General features: G+C 37.9%; 1 protein-coding gene across 1 annotated transcript; it reads left to right on the forward strand.

Moving 5' to 3' along the window:
* The first annotated feature begins 897 nt into the window (after positions 1-897).
* Positions 898-20,618, forward strand: ncs1a (neuronal calcium sensor 1a). The gene is made up of 8 exons (XM_039658897.2): positions 898-1,090; positions 12,373-12,397; positions 15,339-15,477; positions 17,809-17,887; positions 18,262-18,350; positions 19,411-19,488; positions 20,010-20,130; positions 20,444-20,618. The coding sequence occupies exons 1-7, from the start codon at positions 1,027-1,029 to the stop codon at positions 20,106-20,108; spliced, it is 573 nt and encodes a 190-aa protein (XP_039514831.1). The 5' UTR covers positions 898-1,026; the 3' UTR covers positions 20,109-20,130; positions 20,444-20,618.
* The last annotated feature ends 1,223 nt before the right edge of the window (positions 20,619-21,841 follow it).

Here is a 21,841-nt window from a genome sequence, read left to right on the forward strand (position 1 = left end):
CTTAAAGTGGGCCAGCAGATTATAGCCGTGGCTTTGTCACAATATGACAGAGTATGAGCCTCTATACTCTGTACAGCTGCACTATCTCAACTGTAATCCTATTTTGGGATTATGTTTTTTTTTTTTTATCCTTAGATGTTTTAGCCTTTGTTAAATATACATAATTGGAATTTTTTTTGTTACAATTTCCAACCATTTGGATTACACAATTTTACCAAAATAATAATATTAAATATAGCTAATGGTCAAATCTAAAGTTTTAGATTTTAGTCAAGGCCTTTTAAAGAAACCAAATTTGAGACAGAAAAAAAGTCTTTGTCACATGGAAATGAACAAGACTAACAGAACAATATGATATTTTCAGGACCGAGCACTAATGGGGGTGGCTTCTGTTGTCAATGACAACAGCATCAACACAAAGTGTGGTGACAACAACACACGCCCCTACACACACACACACACACACACACACACACACACACACACACACACACAGAGAGAGAGAGAGAGAGAGAGAGAGAGAGAGAGAGAGAGAGAGAGAGAGAGAGAGAGAGAGAGAGAGAGAGAGAGAGAGAGAGAGAACAAATGCGTCTGCATGTCGGACTCAGTTAGTGAATCGATTCCTCCTCAAGGTGGACCGAGCCAGACAGCAGCGATCACCCAACTGAAGAGTGGCTCTCCTGGTCTCGAGGAAACCGCAGACACTGACTGGAGGAAAGGGGAGGAGGGACACCGGTTGACAGATTAAAGCCCTCTCTTTCTCTCTGTTTCATTCCCTCCGAGTGAGGAGAGACAACTCTAGGAATTGCATGCTGTAGTCACACCGCTTCTGTGTAATTTGCTCCTCTCAATTACTTGCCCTTCCTACACTGCTGCGGTCTGAAGGAAAGGCACGATTCAAAAGGACTTTGCGTCTCTCTCTCTCTCTCTCAATATCTCTCTCTCTCTCTCTCAATGTAAGTGGAAGGTGGGATTGGGGGGAGTGAATTAGGGAGTGAGGATAAACCGTTGTGACCAGCTGGAGAGATGGGCAAATCCAGCAGTAAACTGAAGCCTGAAGTAGTGGAAGAGCTGTGCAGAAAGACCTACTGTGAGTACTGCTATTTAGTCCTTTCTGTCATGTCTTGTGCTGGTTAATTGCATGTTATTTCTACTTTTTACTTTTTTCCATCTCCAATTTAAAGTGGAAACTACCCGGTTTTTGTATCTACTTTGGAACCATTTAAAAAAAATATAGGTGTGTGTGTGTGTGTGTGTGTGTGTGTGTGTGTGTGTGTGTGTGTGTGTGTGTGTGTGTGTGTGTGTGTGTGTGTGTGTGTGTGTGTGTGTGGTGCATTTAGGCTATGTCCTTCCTGCTTATTATGTTCATGTCTCTATAAATCTAACGGGATCATTATTTCATCTCTGGGGTCATTGATTTTCCCCTGTCACTAATCATATAATCATTAAGGCTCGCACCTCTGTTGTGAGATGTCTACATGAACAGCTGGCAGCAACTCTCACGTCGAGTCAATAAGGTGTGGGGCTAACTGAAAATTGCATTGTAACAATCCTTTCCTGATCCGAGGTGGAGAAAACCTATTAGCATTGTCACCATTGTCACTATAACATCAACTAGCTTTGGCTTGATTTAGATTACTGAAATGAGATGAGGCTTTTTAGACCTTTAGAATAATGCTGATATTCATAGTATGAAATAGGTGAAGCAAATTTTAGAGGAGAAGGTATAACAGCGATGACATAATTAAATCTACATGACTGGGTTACCAAAAACGGTTTTTGTTTTGTTTTAGTGTATGTCACAGACACTAGAGTAGACCTTGTTGTGTTCAATTCATTTGCATTACACATACGAACAGAGAAGAGCAGAAACACAAGCACATGTGAAGAGGTTTTGTTTAGTCTCGTCACGCTATTTAGTGAACAGTATATTTTGTCGCGCACTAGGTCACATGTTTTTTGTTGGTCACAAATAATACATTTCAAATGTCAAAATAAATATACCATCTATTCTAATTTCTTGCAGACCTTCAGCTTTGATGGTTGTAATCTTTAAGTTCAGCCATTCAGCATAAACATTCAAAATGTGAATGGAAGTCAATGAATGAAGCTTGATGGATTTCACATATTAACCTTCTGGCTCAATACAAATTTCAAAAATACAAAAGCTGCATGCTTTGCATTGTTGCTGGAAAGTGTAGTAGATCAATATATTTTATTTATAATTTACTAAAACAGATTCCATAGTGTCCCCATATCCATATTTGTTCTTAATGTACTTGGATTAAAGGTACTTGGATTGAGGTTCACTCAAAAATGTAAATTTTATTATCATTTACTCACACTTCATTCCATATTATCTTCTGTGAAACATAAAGTATATTTTGAGATTTTAGTTTTTTGGTCAATAGAATGGTAGTATTTGGTCAATAAAGTTAGCTTGGTTACCAACAAAATATATATTTTTTTTGTTCAGCTGAAGATAGTAAATTATGACATAATCTTTACTCTGGAGGGAAGTACCTAAGTTGAACCTAAATTCATAAATTATGCATGTTATTAATTGTAATAAACCTATTTTCCCTCTTAATACAGCAGTTATGTCATTATCAGCAGTTAGAATGAAACAGTGGTACTAAAGAAACAAATTTCTCTCTAGGCCTACCATTTAACATTTTTAGTTTCCTGGGAAATTGTCAAAGATCCACTTGGTACAGGTACTGTAGGTATCTTGGTTAACATAAGTTCTCCTAGCCTGGATACCAGCCCGAACTCCGCCCACAACATTTTTTGGTCAGGAAGTTCGGTCTGGACTTGACCCATTGAGGAGTAATTATGATCAGTCAAAAAATGATAAAATAAATCGACAGCGCATTCATTTTAATAGACAAACAGAGAACTGCAATCAAGGCATTTGTCGATCGGAAAGATATTTTTGGCGTCCTTCCTACATGATTCGGGAAAAGTGTAACTTATCAGCTGGCTCTGACGGTCGTTAAGAAGATGGGACGTAATGAAAAGCCTGTGGTCGTTGTGGTTTCTCCTTTGGTGGCACTCATGGAGAAGTAAGTAAAAGAAGCAACACTCGTTATTTAACTTCTAAAATAAATAAAGTTAGGCTACGTTCTGTATTTGAAAATTGCGCTATGCAAAGGAGTTGACTTACTGCTTTGCTCTGATTGGTTGTAGGTCTACTGACTATCCAATTGAGTGCAGAGGTTGTTTTTTTTTTTTTCCTGGTTCGGTTACGACTCGCCTCATAATCAAAGCCCAATGGAGGAGTTTCAGACTCATATTCTCTCTTGAATATGAGTATGACGAAGTCATGCTAAAGTTCTCCTTCAAACTTTAATGGAATTTAAGCACATTCCCAGCGGTAGTGAACCATGTTTAATGAGCATCTTCAGAGGTTGGTTTTGTGCACAACGGGGGGTAAAGCAGGGCTGTCAGGAAATAATTTCCTGCTCATTCGCTGCAGGGTTAGATTAGTGTGTATGGGAGCAGTGCACAAATCTAACAGGCTTTCAATGAGACCATGTCTGGAAAACAAGCATCAAAGACGCATGCCGATCACTATTCAGACAACAAGTGTTAGCAAGTGACCTGAAGATGTTGTTGTTGTTGTTGTTTTCGGCATCATTTCTTTGAAATTGTTAAAGTTTATTACTAAGAGCAAATGATTGAAAGCAGCCTGGTCTAAGCTGAGATCCATTTCAACACTCTTTTTTTCTGTACTGTGGGCTAGTGTGGTCACTGTTTGTGAAATTTTGAAAAATCAGAATGTTTTAAAGACTTTGATTTTATGGATGTCACCCTAATATCACATCACATAATCCAAAGTGTGCTGAGGAAGATTTGGGTTGGAGTTGCACTTCTCTTTGTGGTCTCTTTCCAGTTTTCCAATGTTCAGCTCATTATAATGAGCCGCTGAACAGGATAACCTAATCAAAGTCAATTCAATGCGAATTGATGTCTACATCTGATTTTCTTTCCTTAATCTTAGATGATGCATTTATTAATACAGCAGGGTATAGGGTATGACTTGATTTTGGAATTGATTGAATGGTAAAAGTTGGCTGTTTAATACAATAATTTGCCAGATAATTTGCTACAACAATACCTTAAATGTCATTTGGCTATCTGTGAACATTATCTGTGAAGTAATGTCAAGCAGAAAAGAAAGGTTACCATTTCTACATTTTGTTTAAAAGTAACAAGGAGAAAACTATTAGGTTCTGTAAAAAAAGAAAAAGGAAAAAAAGTGCTCTGATGATTTGCTTCCATTGTGTAATCCCAGGAATATGCAATAAAATGTTCATGAAGTAAAAGAGTTTAAAGTCAGTATACTGAATTGGATTTTGTTTTGGAATTGGTTTTCTAAATGCATGTCATTGATCTTATTGTTAAGGATTCGTCCATGTTTATTTATTGTTTTGTCATGACTCGATTTTTACGGTGAATCAGCAGATTTTTCTGATGCTGGACTTCTCCAATCATTTACTTGATCTCGCCCTTTCTTAAAATCGACTGCAAGCTTGCATTCAGATCTGCCTCCATCTAATCTGACAGATAGGACCAAGTCCCTGCCCTTTTTTTTCTTTTTAGATAATCTGTTCACTTGCATTTATGTCACTCACAACACACAAAAGAAAAGAGCTGTCATGACTTGCTACATTATGAATTTGTCTATGTTCATATGAATGTATGCATATCTGCCTAAGCAGCAGCTTGTTTTCTCACTCAGCAGCATGTGTAAACTGTATACGGTTGTATTGTATATTTCTTCCATTAACTTGTGTGGGGTGATAAGTTGCTTTACACATGTATAGCAATGCTCTCTTTCAGCTGTGCTCCAAAATCTAAAGCGGCTGAGAAACTTCTGAGAAAAGCGGCTTTCCCACTTTTCTCATGTCTTATCTCATGCTTTGCTGGAGGGTTATTTAATGTATGTTACATGTGCAGCAGCAGCATGTGCTCACAGTAAATGTACTGGCAGTAGCAAGTCTTGGTTTTTGCTCTGCAGCAGCATGCTCTAACAGTTGTCATGACAGAATACCAGTTATTTCAGTATTAAGAGTGCATGCAAACATTAAAATATTTGCTTTGCCATAACAGATTTATGTACATGCACAAAAACAAACAAGGAAGCTATAATCAACAATTAGTCTTGTATCCTCTCTCTTCTCTCTCTCCTTCTCTTGTCACATTGTTTTTCAGTTTTTCTCCACTCCAGTCCTCTCTTGTCTTTTCTCTTTCAGCCTGGTTGCAGCTTGTCTCTTCTTGTTCTCTTTGCCTAGTGTCTACACTGTCTATTCCACTCACCTCTCAATCTTTGTGTCATTACCAGTGGTTTCACATCAGCTATGTTCTCTTGTCCAGAAATGTAACCTTTGGGTTCTCTTGATTGATTCACTTAACTTGTAGCAGACCAACAGCTGCCTGTTTCGCTTAACACATCCGCAAGCTCTGTGTAATATCATAATATTTTACTCCGTTTTTACTCCATTTCACCATGGCAATGAGGGAATCCAACCCGATCTCACGGCAGTTCGTACAAATTTTACGAGGTGGCTAATTCGTAACAATTCATACGACCTCACTCTGAAACCAACCGCCAACTAGGGTTGGGTATCGAGAATCGAGTATCGATTGGAACCGGGACTAACTTTTCGTTTTTCCCGGAATCGTTCAAAAGTTAAAATTTCAATTCCTAGTTTCGATATTCACAGTCCGCCGAGCGGAAGAATAAACCGCTGAACAACACCAACGAAGAAGCGTCTACCGGAAGTGTTGGCATAACCACGCGAGTCGAACATGAGTACCTTACGTCGGCGGTCCAAAGTGTGGCTTCACTTTTCTAAAAATTAACGAAATCTCTGCAAAATGCAAAATTTGTGACAAGTATTTGTGACAGTAGGAGTATTTCCTTCAGAAAGACCGTTGGTTAGCAAGGTTAGCTAAATTTTTTTGACCCTGCCTCTTAAAAGAATCGAAATCGAGAATCGTTAGGAACCGGAATCGAAACAAGGAATCGGAATCGGAATCAGAATCGTTCAAATTCAAACGATACCCAACCCTACCGCCAACTCACTTTTTCTCAATCGTACATATTTTACGAGTTACCCAATTCATATGAAATCGTACGAATGATATACCCCTGACCCCGCCCCTAAACCTACCCATCACATGGTTTTAGACAAATTAGCCACCTTTTAATCACTCTCAAATCACAAATTCGTACGAATTGGTTGTGAGATAGCGCTGGGGAATCCATTGTTCCATTTTAAAGAGTGCTATTATGTCTTCCACAGCAATGGATGAATGAGGCATTTATATAAGAGGTGTTAGGTGGAAGAGGTGGAAGGTGTGTTAGTGTGGCCAGCAGGGGGCGCTCACACTGTGGTCTGTGTGGGTTCCAACGCCCCAGTCTAGTCATGGGGACACTGTACTGTCAAAGAGCACCGTCCTTCAGATGAGAGGTACAACTTAGGTCCTGACTCCTGACTCTCTGGTCATTAAATATCCCTTGGCACTTCTCATAAAAGAGTAGGAGTGTAACCCTGCCTGGTGGTGGCGCTATTGTACTGTGGCTGCCGTCGCACTTTGGCTGCCGTTGCATCATTCAAGTGGATGATACTTACTGGTGGTGCTTGAGGAGAGATACATTTATATGATTGTAAAGTGCTTTGGGTGTACAGTTGTACATATTAAAGCGCTTTATAAATGCCTCGTTCATTCATTTATTCATGCATGTATGTTTGTTTTTATAGCATTAAGGCCTTTTCACAATAAGACAAATATTTAGAAAATGCAGTGCAATAAACATTTTGGAAAGTTAATCCTGTTTGTAAGTTATTGGTATGACAGGTTTTTTTTTTTTTTTTTTTCACAAAAATGGTAGTTGCTTTTCCATCAGTCTGTGAAGAAAACTGACCAACCAATAATATTTCTGCTTTTATTACATGCCAGAGCTGCTGCTGTTAAAAATAAAATAATAAAAAATAAAAAATTGGTGGCACTCATGGGCGGACTATTGTACTAAGTGACAGTGATTAGAAGTGGAAATGTACAGACAGTCTATTGTGTCTTTTATTTGGTGTTGTTTAATAAACACCAGAATACATTATTCTGAACTGCTGCTTGAAAACATGTAAATACTTTTTGACTTTCTTGAAAATCGGGTGTCAAAAATGAAAAGTTGCACAGAAATTGGTGGATTGGTGGAGTTATTTCTGCTTTTCTATCCATTATTCATTGTAGAAGTAAGATGTTTTCTGTAAACGTGCGAGACTTCTGATTTATTAGCCGCTTTAGGGAAATAATGAGAAGAATATTTCAAAGTACAGTATAATTAAGACAATACATAAAACTTTGCAATATCAAGCAAGCAGCATAACAAGCTGTTTTGTACAGCTAAAAATAACTAGAAGCAAATTACACCGGAATCCAGACATATAAAAATTACAAATGGTTACTCCCGTGCTTCCCTAAAAAATAAGTTCCACCTATTATCAGGGAGTAAATTTGCATTCAGCCAATCTTCTGGTTGTTGTTTTTTACACATTGATCTGAACAGATAAATCAAGTGCAAAATTTTGACCAAATTTTCATGTCAAACATTTGTATTGGTGTGAACCTGGCCTTTTAGAGGCACATATATGACAGATGATTCTTTCATTGCCCCATGCTGTGCCCTCTGTACATTGTGTACATGTGTATTGTGCGTCAAGGAAAGGCATCTGAAGATCCAGAAAGAGACAGACAGGATAACCCAGTAGTGGTGATGCCAGTCAGTCTCCTTCCCTGCCTTCACATTGAGTTTATGTCCACAAATAGCTTAATCAAATATAACAGTGGGTGGCCCAGGAGAGGAAATACAACAGGCGTTATGTGGAGGGAGATTTACCAAGAGTCTGCTTCACAGAATGTGGCCCACACAGGCAGCCTGCCTGGGAATGTCCTCTGATTCACATGATTTCATGAGATGTTTTTATTAATGGATTGACTCAGTGAGTCCTTTAACTCGCTTTAGTCACAGACACTATTGTATGCAAGTCCAATGGCACTGATATCTCGAACTTAACTCCTTATTCCTAGTGCACTAACTTTTGTTAGAAACCTGTGTCATAATTGTTGTTGGTGCTGCATTGAGGAGAGGAATGCTGCTGTTGTTTTATGGTAGGCTAGCCTGTTTTAAAGGTATTGTGTTCATGAAGTCCTTAATCAAATTGCTTTCTGGGGCTGTATGTCAGAAGTGAGAAGGTAGGAATTTAAAGAGGAAATTAGTGAATATTTCTCAGGTCAGACCAGCCTCGAGCCTCAACTAATAAGGAGGATGTTGCAGATGTTACAGCCAACATGGCTATATGAACTGTGCCACTCCAAATTTAAGGGGTTGGAGATCCACTACCACCACGAAAAAAGAGACCTAAAGTAAACTGGATGCATTGAGAAGGCTGAGGTAATTGCTAAACAATCTCTTGATTCTTATATCAAAATAATATAACAAAATAGGTATAACAAAAATGATTTTACAACAAAAGAACCATTTAGAGCAGAACTTATCGAATTCAGTGGTATTCTGGCTGTAGGGTTACTGGCTGTAGGGAACAGGAACAGACACCGGCTCTGGAGATACTGGTTTGGCGGTGGTCATCTTGTCCGTAGACACTGGCTCAGTGGCAAAGTTAGCAAAAACAAAAAGATGCATTTTGCTTTACCACAATAGTCCAGGTTAGCATAATTATACAGTTTATGTTCAGAATTGGGACTGATGTTTTGACATACTTTGATTTCGTTTATGGCTCCTCTCAAGGTACGAACAAAAAACACCTCAAACATCTTGCAAACGTCTTGCAATCATTTGAGTTGACATATGAGACCTATAAATGGCTCTGACTGTGCATTGGCTCCCAAGGCACCAGATTGTTCATTATTCTTCGCCTGTCTCTGTCTTTTACTCTTGTCTTGCTCTTTACTTGTCTTAATTTGCTGCCATGGCCCATGCTAGCTGACAGTGAGGAGGAGAGGCATTGTAGAATGAGTCGAATTGCCCTTCAGCGTGACGGGCAGATTAGATGAGATGTTTTGTCGTTTGTAACGGGCTGGGTTATAATGGTTTGTGAAGTTGCAGAGTATCTTATATTGAGTATCTTATTAATAAGATTTTTGATGGAGAAGGATGTTTTTCTTTTGTTTTCTCTCTCTCTCTCTCTCTCTCTCTCTGATATTCTTTGTTGTAGCAGATGCATTGGATGCTGGATGAAGTCATGTTGGGTCATGAGTGCTGATGAGACACACCTGTGTTACCAAGTGCTCTCTGCCCTCTCCTCTCTCTGTCCAGACATATTTTTGTCATTCCCACTGTTTACATTCATCCTTTAGTAATGTAAATATTTAATTCCGTTATTATAATATTTCAGCTAGTGTTCTCACTCCTCAAGGCTTGGTTGTGTCATAAATCTTTTTAAAGAATTATCTTTCTCCTCACCCCTAATCCTTTTTTCCCCTCTCAACCTTTCGCTCTACATTGATGCACATAACTAATCTTGGTAACGACTACACTCCTGCCCCAGACAATGAGGTCTGTGTGTGTGTGTGTGTGTGTGGGGACAATTGCACACCGTACTCAAGAGTATTAAGATGTAAACAGTAAACTAACACAAACTGCAATTAGCATTTGAGCCAATGACATAGGCTTATTGATATTATCAGGTCAGTAAATGCAAAAGTGTTGCATCAGCCTCTAGTGTATCATCTTACTGGGGTATTGTTCAAAGTTTTAAAAATAAGGGTTCTGTGCTTATTACGGAAGTTGATTCAGATACAGCGAGATGCAAATGCCAAACACACCTGTCTAGTATAGCGCGTGTGTACCAAATTTTTTTTAATTTTTTTAATTTAATTTAACCTGATAAAAGTGCCAAACAAATAAATATAATGTATAATGTTCTCGGTTACTAACGTAACCTTGGTTCTCTCTGGAAGAGGAAACGAGTACTGCGTAATATCTTACACAAGGGGAAATCCTCTTTTATATGAGAGATTTTGAATTACTGTAAAATGCGTTGCGGCAGCATGCAGACATAGGCAAGGCGGCTCACGTTCCTATTGGCTGTCCTGCGGCAACTGCAGCAGCCTATCGAGAGAGGCCTTTGATGACGTCAGATCCAATGGGGGCGCTTCGCGCGGTGTGGCCTAGGCCTATAAATACAGTTCGATGGGCTGATATAATCTGTTTTTTCATTGCCGAAACAAATCAGAGTGTGTTGCAGTCACGGCAAAGATACGCAGTACTCGTTCCCTCTCCTAGAGAGAACCAAGATTACGTTAGTAACCAAGTATGTTCTCTTACGAGAGGTTCTCTCGTACTGTGTAATATGTTACGCTGGAGGAACACAGTGTAAAACGTTGTGTGTGTGTGGTGGGATCCAACACCAAAGTCCCAAGGGCAGGTGCCCCGGGCTCATATAGTGCATAATTACCAGGGACTGACAGAGAGTCTGAGAAGAGAGGCTAGAAGCGCCATTTCCAATAAGTAGCATCCTAAGGGAGATAATCACATCAACAGAGGACCACACAGTCAGGGTGAAAATATTCTGCCTCAACTGGGTAACAGTATGTGTCTTACTCATTGCCCATGCGATGCGGTGCTCAAGCAGTTTCAGGATTCTGAGCCGAAGCAGCGGGGCAGACAGTACTAACCTTTAGACCGAAAGTAGTTTAGCCTGTAAGGCGGGACCCTCTAGGATATAAGGAGAAGTCTTGGGGACCCGCTGAGTATGGCGCTTTTTACAGCGCGGCACTATAGCGGGCAGTGCAGTCTCTGAGAAAAAAAGCCGCCGTCAGCGAGGGCAAGAGCTGCATGACCCTTATCCAGGCAGGAAATGCAGATTAAATGGTGGTCCTGTCGCTGAGTGCGGCTGGGCGCGACCCACAGGAACGAGGCATCTTTAAAAAGACGCTGCTCTTTTAGATAGCGAGAGTGTGAAAAATGGACATATACGCCAGAAAGCGGCTTTTTCTCAGACGACGTGGCTTCTTCACTCCAGTCCAGTGCCCCCATTGGGTCTGATGTCACCAGAGCCTCTCACGATAGGCTGCTGCAGTTGCCGCAGGACAGCCAATAGGCATGCGAGCCATTTTGCCTAATATATCTGCATGCTGCTGCAAAACGTTTTTCATTCATTCAGAATTCAGGATGTTTTTTGGCTTCAATATCTTGTGGATAAGAGGTTTTGCTCTAGCGTAAGATATTATGCAGCACGAGAGAACCTCTCGTATGAGAACTATACATTTAATTTATTGGTCCACTTACTGTAGCAGTGGATCTTAAAGTGTATATCTGCTTATGCGTCTGTATGAGCCATAAATCTTTGTGAAAAAGCTCTCTCTGCGATGGCTCAGAGGCTGTCAAATAGTGTGACAGGCCTGATGTTAGTTGTGTTGGCATGGCAGTCTGCCTCTAAGCTGTGAGAGACAGATATAGCTGTTCTCCTGTCAGATTTCCACGTTTCCCTGTCTCCATTCAGCTACTCAGCAGCAATATGGTATCTACTAGAAACGCAAAGAATAAAAAAAGTATGACTGGTTTGTTTCATAAAAATATTAAGCTGCACAGCTGTTTTCAACATTGATAATGATAAGAAATGTGATCTGCATTGCTATCACAGGAATAAAATATATTAAGATAGAAAAAGTTATTTTAAATTGTAATAATATTTCTCAATACAACTATTTTTACAGTATCTTTTTTATCAAATAAATGCCTTGTTGAGCACAAAAATTATATATATATATATATATATATATTATTTATATTCTTTTAGCAGCATGTCCTTTATGTTATTTTAACTAAGCTGAACAAATTATTGTATTTTCTCAGTAGCAGCAGCAGTGTAGCAGATCTCGTCTGCCAGAATAAAGCATGTATATTTCATGCCTCATGCCAATAAATGCTGGTTAAATAATTCACTTCGGGAGTTATTTATGAATTGTTAAAGGCTTTTCACACCTCAAGACTTTTTATTGAAACCTTCAAAATTAGGGTATGACAAACCATTCAAAGATTGTCTTGTCAAATGTTATTTTTCTTGTAAAAAAAAAAATTACGCTTCACAGTTCTACACATTTGTTTAATCTAAAGTCATTTTTTTCTCTACTTCCTTAAATTCAAATTCAATTTACTTACCTCATTTCAAATTTAATTCTTCATTCAACCATTAGTGGTTACATTGGTCCATCAGCTAGACCAGGTCCAAATCAGCATTACCCAGCACAAACCAGTCTGGACTAGTTTTCTCACACTTGCATCTAGTTTCTGTAGTTTGAACAAAAATCTTACTATTTTCTGTACTCTGTTTTGTTTTGCAGTCACTGAGAAGGAAGTTCAGCAGTGGTAAGTGTGCTCTTTATGTCCTCTTTCTGTGAACATTCCTCTCTCGCACATGTCATCATCATGAGTTCAACTGAGAGATCAAAATGAATATCAATCAATCATTTAAAATCTCAACAAAGATGTTGTTATCCAATGTTTCCATCCTCCTCCATTACTACCAATAGTGCGAGGTATTGTTTTCTCATCCACACTGAATGCATAGTTCTAATTTACCATATATGAAGTGCAAGTGTATTTTTGACAAAATATTAATAGATAGGAGAAAAAAAATGGCACACATCATTCTGACTGCAAACAATAGCCGTACCTCTCTTTACAACCCAGACTGGCTCATTTTGAAAATGTCTGCCACTAAGGAAGGGGATGTTGTTAAGTACATCAGTGTAGATATTCAGTGCCTTTTCAGAGCACAAAATCCCCATAAATTCTTAATTTCACATGCCAAAATCCATATGGCTGCTCTATGCCTCTCATGGCAGATGGGGAACGGTTGACTCTAGGCAGGGTGCCCAGTAGGGAAAGAGAGAAGGATGAAGAGAGAGCGAGTGAAAAAGCAAGAAAAAGGAACTAAAATCATGGATCAAAGAGTGACACTAACAATCCAGATATAGGCAGTTAACAGTAAAATAGTTTGGAAAATAGTTTTGATGACATTTACAAAGGTGGGCCAATCTTCTGTGGCTGTTCAAAAAGCCTTGTATTTTTATGTTTATCTGTTAGAGCAAGGAAATATACAACCTACCTTGACTTCTTGCCTTATTATTGTACTCACAGATGATGTACTGCACTGTACTTAATACACTGGCATTTCACTGGGGACAGCTCTGTTAATGACAGGCACTACGGTCTTGTGTTGAAAGCATAGCCCTGGAGCTCAGTATAGTGCTAATCAGATCGCAAAGCAGCAAGCCTTGACATGCACACAAACACATGCGCGCGCGCACACACACACAGCTGAAGGTGCGCATCATTTTCTTCTTCCATTTCTCTGATGATATTGAAGTATGTTTGTTGACACCAGAAGTAGAATTGCCTTTGAACTATCTTATCGAGTCCTCAGAGGATCAGTATGAAGCCTTGGAAAGGCAATTTCAGAGTATTCCAAGGGAGGTGTATCAGACACACAATTTTTTTCTGTTCCCTTGTTTAACAATACATGTACTGTACAGCAGATTAAAGTCGTAAACTTTTGACAGTTTCTTAAGCAAAGTGGCTGAATTGTGCTTTTGATAAAGAAAACAAGGATTTGCTCTCACATGGAGGGTCTTGTGGATTATAGCTGCATTGTTGATTTCGTGTCTTTCCGATTTAGTTAAAAATAGACATTTGAATCTAGAGGTAATTTGAGTTGGGAACTGAAAATGGATTCCAAATCTGGAATCGGATACTTAAGCTGAGGAATTGGATACTTTGGATAACTTTTACTTGGATAAATTTTGATTCCTCTTATCTTATCGACACATCCAAACCGCACTCATAGAAAATGTGATTTTATAAAATTTCCATTTTAAAACATGCGCACAGAAAATGTATATAGTGCTAAGTTCTCTTCCACGTCTTTTTGCACTTAAATGGACAAATACATACAAAAATGTCAAAATATGTGTAAACAGAACGTAAAACAGTTGACAAAGAAAGCGCATGTGTAACAGTCTAGTAGTTTATTGGATCCGTGCAACTTGGAAGTGACAGCAACCTAATATTTCTTCTGCCGTGTCCTTTATAATAACGTTAATCAAACAACAAAAGACAAAGCGAAAACCAACTAACTCTTCTTGACTGAATAACTTTTGTAACTACAATTTTAAACAATACCAAACCCTTATTTTTAATGGACTGTCAGTCATCCTGAATACATTTATTTTATGATAATGACTGACTAACTACACATTGTTTTGTGGCTAACAAGTAAATCCTTGTGCATTAAATAGTGATTTGAGTTTAGATTATTATCATGTGAAAGGAAAGAAGGTGTGGAGGGAAACATATTGGTTGCGGAAGCAACGGTCGAATATGCAATTTTGAAAAAAAATTCACCAGACAATTCTGCAAAGTATTCCAGACAGTAAACGTAAATAAACGTAATAATTCATAAATAAACGTTCAATAAACTTAATAATTAGGTCTGAAACGTTTATTTGACTGTATAACAGTTGTATTATGGAATATATTCCCATCTGAAACACAATTTAAAAGATTTTCTTGAGCTATTTAGTTTTGATCATTTAAAGCACTGGTTACTTATTAAATTGTGCTGCACATATGTTGTGACAGGATTCTGTCATCACTCTACTGTAAATTAGCATAATGTGAAAAATGTCTCTTTGAAAGCCCCTCTTAGGAGGTAATGAACAATTAGCTAATCAAGTATTTTAACCCCAACGTGCTGGAGATTTTTATAATGATTGTGAGGGCCATTTTGTACAATGACTTAAACTGACAAGTAATGAAAAGACAATTTTCTGTGAATACGTGTTTTTAAAAAGTGTTTGCATTTTACATGCTAAGTATTAGTATCAAACATTTCCTAAAATGCAGAATCCAAACTGAGGTTCCTGGAAATTCATTTGCAATTGAAGACTGACATGCACTGTAATATCCTGGGCAACAATTTCACCCTTTGCCCCAAATTGCCCGGAAATGATCCTAAATGATAGTCCTCGTATTTTTCAGGGATCAATTAGCATACAGAAAATAAACTGCGCTGAAGTGTTGTTTCTGAAAATTACAGGATAGAGTGACAGAGGTTCAATTTGTCTTGAAATGTCCTGACCACATGTTCTGTAACACTGCTAGCACTCTAACACTGCTATCAGTTTATCTTCACAGGGGAGGGAAGTCTGTGTTTTGTCTTTGGGTTCAGTCTTGCATAATGAAAGTCTCTCTTTTTTTTTCTTTCCCACTCTTCCTATCATGTTTATTTTTCCTGTCCTTTTGGCAGGTATAAGGGTTTTATTAAAGACTGCCCCAGTGGTCAGTTGGACGCAGCTGGCTTTCAGAAGATCTACAAGCAATTCTTCCCCTTCGGCGACCCCACCAAGTTTGCAACCTTTGTCTTCAACGTCTTTGACGAGAACAAGGTAACAAAATGCTGAAAAAGGAAATATCAATAAAAGAAAAGCACTGTTATATTAGCCTAGTGGGGCTTTTTAAAGTTGCAGTTTTACAATAAAAGTTTTGATATGCACTGTTTTGATTTCTAGTCTAGTGGCGAAAAATATACACCACTAGAGTCTCTCCCTGAAGAGATGTTTGACTAAACAGCAAAATAAAGTGTGTAAACACTCACATTCACTTTCATTTACTCTGCGACAGGGACATTTATGCATTTCCATTTTAGCTGTAGAAATGAGTATTTGTTTATGGTTAAACAATTTGCTTATGGCAAAAAGATGGTGCATTTAGGAGCTTTATAGAGAATATTACACACACTAAACAAAGTGTGACAGACAGACAGACAATGTCCCTGTATAGTATTCTCAGATGTTTCTATACTCCCAGTGGGACTGCGTGCTACAATCTTTTTAGACACACTTCAGAATCACTGTTAAAATGACATTTCCAACCTTTTGTAAGCTGGTATTAAACAACAGGTAACATAACAGCCTTCCCTGCTGCTTCTTTATTTAACCCTCTGGGGTCTGTGGCGTTTTTGGGGTCCTTGAGATGTTTTGACATGCCCTGACATTTGTGTTTTTTTTTTTCTGTTGCTTATAAACATATTAATGCCACAGGTGAAATTACACTCTGTTTAGCAGAAACAGGGCTACCGTCATATGTGAGCAAGATGTATGTATTTTTGAGAGAATATTGTTTATGCATGGTTATTGAAAAAAACTAAAAATGAAAGTTTCTGAAATAAGGCCACAAAACACATACTAAATATCTGTCCACAAATTTTTTGACAAATGGATGTTGTCGCCTAGAGTTTTTGCTTAAAAATGATCTGAAAGTCATCCTGCCTAATCATTGGCAATATGCGTGAAAGGGTGAATGAATAATTTGGTGGTTCACACCTGAGAAGCCAAAGACCCTTAATAATAAGCCTTTCATTTAGGTGTGTCACACAAGAAAGAATGCAAGGACTATATATGTATAAATACATGCGTTGGAACAAACACTATAACAGCTGATTAGTTTAGTTTTGATAAAATATACTATATATTTAACATATGAGCAGAAACTGTCTAACAAAGGCTTATTTGATGTCTATTTTATAGTAAAAACTACAGAATAATCTATCCAAAACTAGTCGACGAAATGTTGTCATTACAGATACTGTTCTATATTGTGATTAGAACAAATCTCAGTAGGCGATAGCAATATAGTTTGGATGTGTTCATGTAAAAATAATGTTTATTAATGTAGGAGTGAGAGTGAATGAATGCACAGATCCGATAGACAGCAGTAGTAAATAATATCACACCGTTCATTCATTCATTCCTTGACAGACACACAATTCATATTTAAACAGTCTTTGTGCAGTTTACAGACACTATTCAATAACGCGATTAGAACAAAGCACGTACGAATAAATTACTTAGTACATCAGCTGAATCCGTGCTCCTCGAAATGAAACTACCAGCACTTCTGAGGTAACTTTTCTAGGATTATTACGATAGTATTATTCATCACAGCCCAGTAAGACGAGGTAAAGTACAAGATTCTTATTAAACTGGATGTTGTTTTTCTTTTTCTTATTAAACTGGATGTTGTGATTCTTATTAAGCTGATGTGGGCATTGGCATGGTTTGCCTCAATATTTGCGTTTGAATAGCGCACATTTTCAGTGGCCAGGGTCACATTAACAAGCTATAATTAGCTGAAAGGAAAAAGACTGACACCTCTCTCTTTTCATACAGATTACATAAGCTGACAATATTTGTTTTTTATATAAATTACTTAATTTAAAAGAAGAGAATTTCAGCTTCATGACGAAAAATCTTTTGTGCCTGTGTGACAAGTATTGACTGAGTTACAGTTCATTTTTTATGAAAGCATTTCAGAATGAACTTCACTGACAGAGAGAAGGCAAAATTTGCATCATGTTTATTTTTCTTTATTTTACAAAAAAACACTTTGTTTTTATTGTGAATATCCACAAAAAAGAGAAACTTGACATGATCAAATGATGTACAACACTTATATGTAAGATCAAAATCAACAGAGTAATTTGAGTGTCTTTTGCACTGATAAGGAAAAAAGTGAGTTTGTCGCGCAGGTGCGATAGCCGACTCCAGGCAGTTAACTGCTGTTTTTTTGCTGTGTCACTCTGCAGTTGTTTTGCCATCTTTGCTGTCTCTTTCATTTTAGGTCTGAGCTGTATAAAATCAAACCTTGCTTGTTTTTAATCCTTTTTACATTTCACCTATCAGCAGCTCCCATGCCGTCTTTCTGTTGTGTATCCACAGGATGGACGCATTGAGTTCTCAGAGTTTATTCAAGCTCTGTCTGTCACATCTAGAGGAACACTGGATGAAAAACTCAGATGTAAGACCAGAATTTCTTTATAAATCTCATAATGTCGTCAGAACCTCAAGGCTTTCTTGTTTCTGCACCAGATATGTGTTTATTTATCTGCAGAAGACTGAAGACTGAGTAACATTTCAGTGTCCTATATTAAGACGGCTCTTTCCCCACACTGAATGCACTAATAGATGATCTGAACAAGTTTGTCACTCCATTTTAATTTATCATCTTGTCTAATGAAAAGATGATCACGGCAAATAATCAATAGGAAAGTCTGACATTAGTTTACGAATGAGAAGCTACACTATTGTTGTCAACTCTTTTGAAGAAGATGTGGCAGCTAGAGAGAGATAGAGAGAAAGTTGTCTTAATCTGCTTGATTGTTGCTATCACAGGGGCCTTTAAACTTTACGATCTTGATAATGATGGCTACATAACCCGAGATGAGATGCTGAACATCGTAGATGCCATTTACCAGATGGTGGTGAGTCATATGCTTCTCACTGAACTGTAACTTTCTATTTCAACTGAGTAAATGAAATTGATTTCTTGGAAGGCCAACATGCAACGATTATGAGCATCTGATTGATGAAGAGACTGCAATGACTACCTTTGCAAACACTAGCTTCCAGGAAGCTTAATATCATTGTGTGCTTTTTTTGATCACACAAGATGTTTTCACACGGTTCTGATCATATACAGTACAATTGGCAAAGAGGCCTGATTACCTGTGCTGTAAAATGAATTACAGGTGCCATTAATTTCTTTGAGGACATATGAAGATGAGATATTTTCAGTAGATTTGTTTTTTTTTTAAGTAAAACCATTTTTCTTTCATTTGAATGTATATATCAGTGAAGTGTAGTGGTGTTCTGAAATTAGGTTATATGTATGTATGCATGTATATATTATACATACGGTATATATAAAATGAACTGAAAGAACTGAGGGCTTAAATACATAGGGAGAACAAAACAGGTGTGGGAACTAATTAACAACCAGGGAAACAAATGATAAATGGGAACTCGGCCAAAACAGAACATAACAGAATGTACATGTTACAACAATATGTTTTTTTTTTTTTCAGATTAACTAATATATAAAACATTTACAAGTACTTTTTTCATAAATTACCATTAGTAAATAAATCTTGTTCATTGATAGTCCATTATCAAATACATCAAATAATGTTATTGAACCTTATTGTAAAAATCCATTTACAGCAGACCACTGATTTTTAAATTTGGCCATGTATTGTGTTTTACCTTTGAATGCTAATGAATTAATAGAATTTGCCATATTTTAACTGCTGAAATCGCTTACGTTGGTCTCCGTTAACCCCCCCCCCCCCCCCACCCTTCAACTCGGGTCTAACACACACAGTTAGCTTATATTTATTGCTGTGTTCTTTTTATCTATATAAAGAGTTTGTATTATTTTCCACATAAAGAGATGAATGGGTAACATGTTTCTGACTGAGTTTGTTTCTTATCCTGCTGTGAAAGGCCAGATGTCCCAGAAGTTCACATCTTTATGTCTTGCAGGGGAACACAGTGGAGTTACCTGAGGAGGAAAACACCCCAGAGAAAAGAGTCGACCGCATCTTTGCTATGATGGATAAGGTTAAAATGCAGTATATTATTGTCTAACACTTCCTTATTTCTCCCATGCACATCATTACTTGTAGAAATAGTTGTCTTTTTAAAAAGTAAACATGGAAAATGTACTGCATTTATAGTGAATTGCACTTTATGATCATTTTCAGTCATTGTTTAACAGTCCAATCCCATGACTTCCTATGACTAAGTATGCATAGCTATAGGCTCAATACAATGGCTTATTTTTGCTGTGATTGTCAGGAGAGCTGTCCTTTGTCAGGCACTAGAAGCACAGAAGGCACATCACATGAAAGACGCGAAATTGAAGCTCTTCTAGAGGCTCTCGGAAAGCTTTGATAAAAGAACCTTTGACAGAACGCGAAGCTCTTGAGAGAAAAAAAAGATTTGAATACATTATTAAAAAAATGTCTCTACCTGATTCCCTGCATTATATTCTGCCACCAACTGGAAGCATTTAATACCTAGTATTTGTGGTTGAAAACAATGATTTGACTTAAGACTAACTCTATTTCTTTTGTCAACAGAATGCAGATGGGTTGCTGACGCTGCAGGAGTTTCAGGAGGGCTCCAAGGGGGACCCCTCTATTGTACAGGCACTCTCCCTTTATGATGGCCTGGTGTAGGACCATCTCAAAGTGGAGTTCAGTGAGTCCCATTTCACATTTTCCCAAATGCTGATAACAGCAATGTACCAGCCTGCTTACTACAATGAAGTTCATAAATGAACACATCAGTGTTATTTTAATATATTTTATTAGGAGCCAAGCACTGAAAGAGCGTAGGCACCTATTGAAATCGTTGGCGTTCCTATTACTTTTCTTCCGCACTTCAAGTTAATGGCAGCCCATAGACCCGCTTGCGGGAAAAAATAAGTTAAGGTGTAGAAAGAAAACTCTTTTCCCCTCTTATTCTTTAGCTCTATGTAAATGTAAAGTTTCTGTCTTTCATTCCTATCTAGATAATCAATACAATACATTTACAATACATTATTCTGCTGGCACTGTGGAGGAAAGCTGACCTATCACCAATCTCTTTGGCCTGCCAACCCGAAGGTGCATTGTGGGTGCTGCTCTTGAGAGAGGATCAGCTGTCAATCACTCATCTCAGCTGTCACTGGAAAACCAAAAGCCGCTCTAGACAATGTGAACCCTTCCAGAACTCATTTTGGAAAAATGATGTGAACCTATGAGGTCTGATGGGTTCAGTGCCCTTTTTGTAAAGAAAAAGAGACAATCACGCGAAGAGTGACTTAGAGGGTGTCCACATCAGTGTTATTAAATGTATAACTCAAAGATCCTTAACACCAATGAATGAGTTCCTTATATTGCTGTGGTCTTTGTCAGAAGTGGGTGGACCTAGCTGGATTTTAGTCTAGTCTTCACTACTACATGAAGAACGAAGATGAAGTTGCACTGCTCCACAGAGCTTCAGCCAGCACTGGCATTAAATAACATGCTTTCAGTCGTATTTATTTATAAGAGCTGTCTATGTAAATCAGCAAACTTCAACAATAAACAAAGTCTGATCATTAGTCCTTATGAAACTCGAACAGCCTTATGAGATTCTGACAGCCATGATATTATATTGAACCTGTATCTACTGCCACGCTTGACCCACAGGCAGTCACTGTACACCTTGTGATGTTGAATGCAACTTTTCTACAGTATTGCATATGACTGTTGTGATGGTGTGGGCAATGCATTCAAAACTGGCAAATGTGCTCTTTTCAGACAGCTTAGCTTGTATGAAAGAATGAGATTCATGTTGTACAATAGCATTTATAGCATTCAGCAGCATTACACATGCCCACAGTTTTCGGAGGTCTGTACGGTGTTGGTATATATATTTAGATTTCAGGTCATGTTGAAATGAACAACCCTTATGTATTTTTTAAAGCTTAACATTTCATATTTCTAATATGGTCATCTCAAATGTTACAAGGTCTGTCTGCTCTCCACTTACAAATGCACTGTAATGTCACACACTGCAGTAAATGACATAGAATAATGTTAATGAAATATAATGTTAATGGGGTATCTTTAAATAAACATTTTTAAGAAAATATCTTGCTCTACAGGAAGTTATTTCGCACGTTAGATAATAATCACAACAAGGTCATGTTTTAAAACTACAGTCTTTGTTAACCCTTTTTCAGTAACAGTTGTTGTCTGTATTATTGTTTTGTCAAAAAGACTTTGTCAAATTTATCCCTTACTCCACCATCCAATAAAAACGGCTGTAATAAACATGCAGTATGAAAAGATTCCAGACTAAAAGGACCAAAAATGGAGATGGAAAGTTTCAAGTTGGCAGACAGAACCTCACTGCTTGCATTTCACAAATGAAACACTTGGCA

The sequence above is a fragment of the Pimephales promelas genome, chromosome 4, assembly GCF_988280905.1.
Source record: "Pimephales promelas chromosome 4, fPimPro1.hap1.1, whole genome shotgun sequence".
Lineage (NCBI taxonomy): Eukaryota > Metazoa > Chordata > Actinopteri > Cypriniformes > Leuciscidae > Pimephales > Pimephales promelas.

Bases quoted from the DNA above. Each gene is read 5' to 3' on its own strand.
- ncs1a (XM_039658897.2), top strand. From the start codon at position 1,027: ATGGGCAAATCCAGCAGTAAACTGAAGCCTGAAGTAGTGGAAGAGCTG. The intron at 17,888-18,261 runs GTAAGACCAGAA...TTGCTATCACAG, and splicing joins ACTGGATGAAAAACTCAGAT to GGGCCTTTAAACTTTACGAT. The intron at 18,351-19,410 runs GTGAGTCATATG...TATGTCTTGCAG, and splicing joins ATGCCATTTACCAGATGGTG to GGGAACACAGTGGAGTTACC.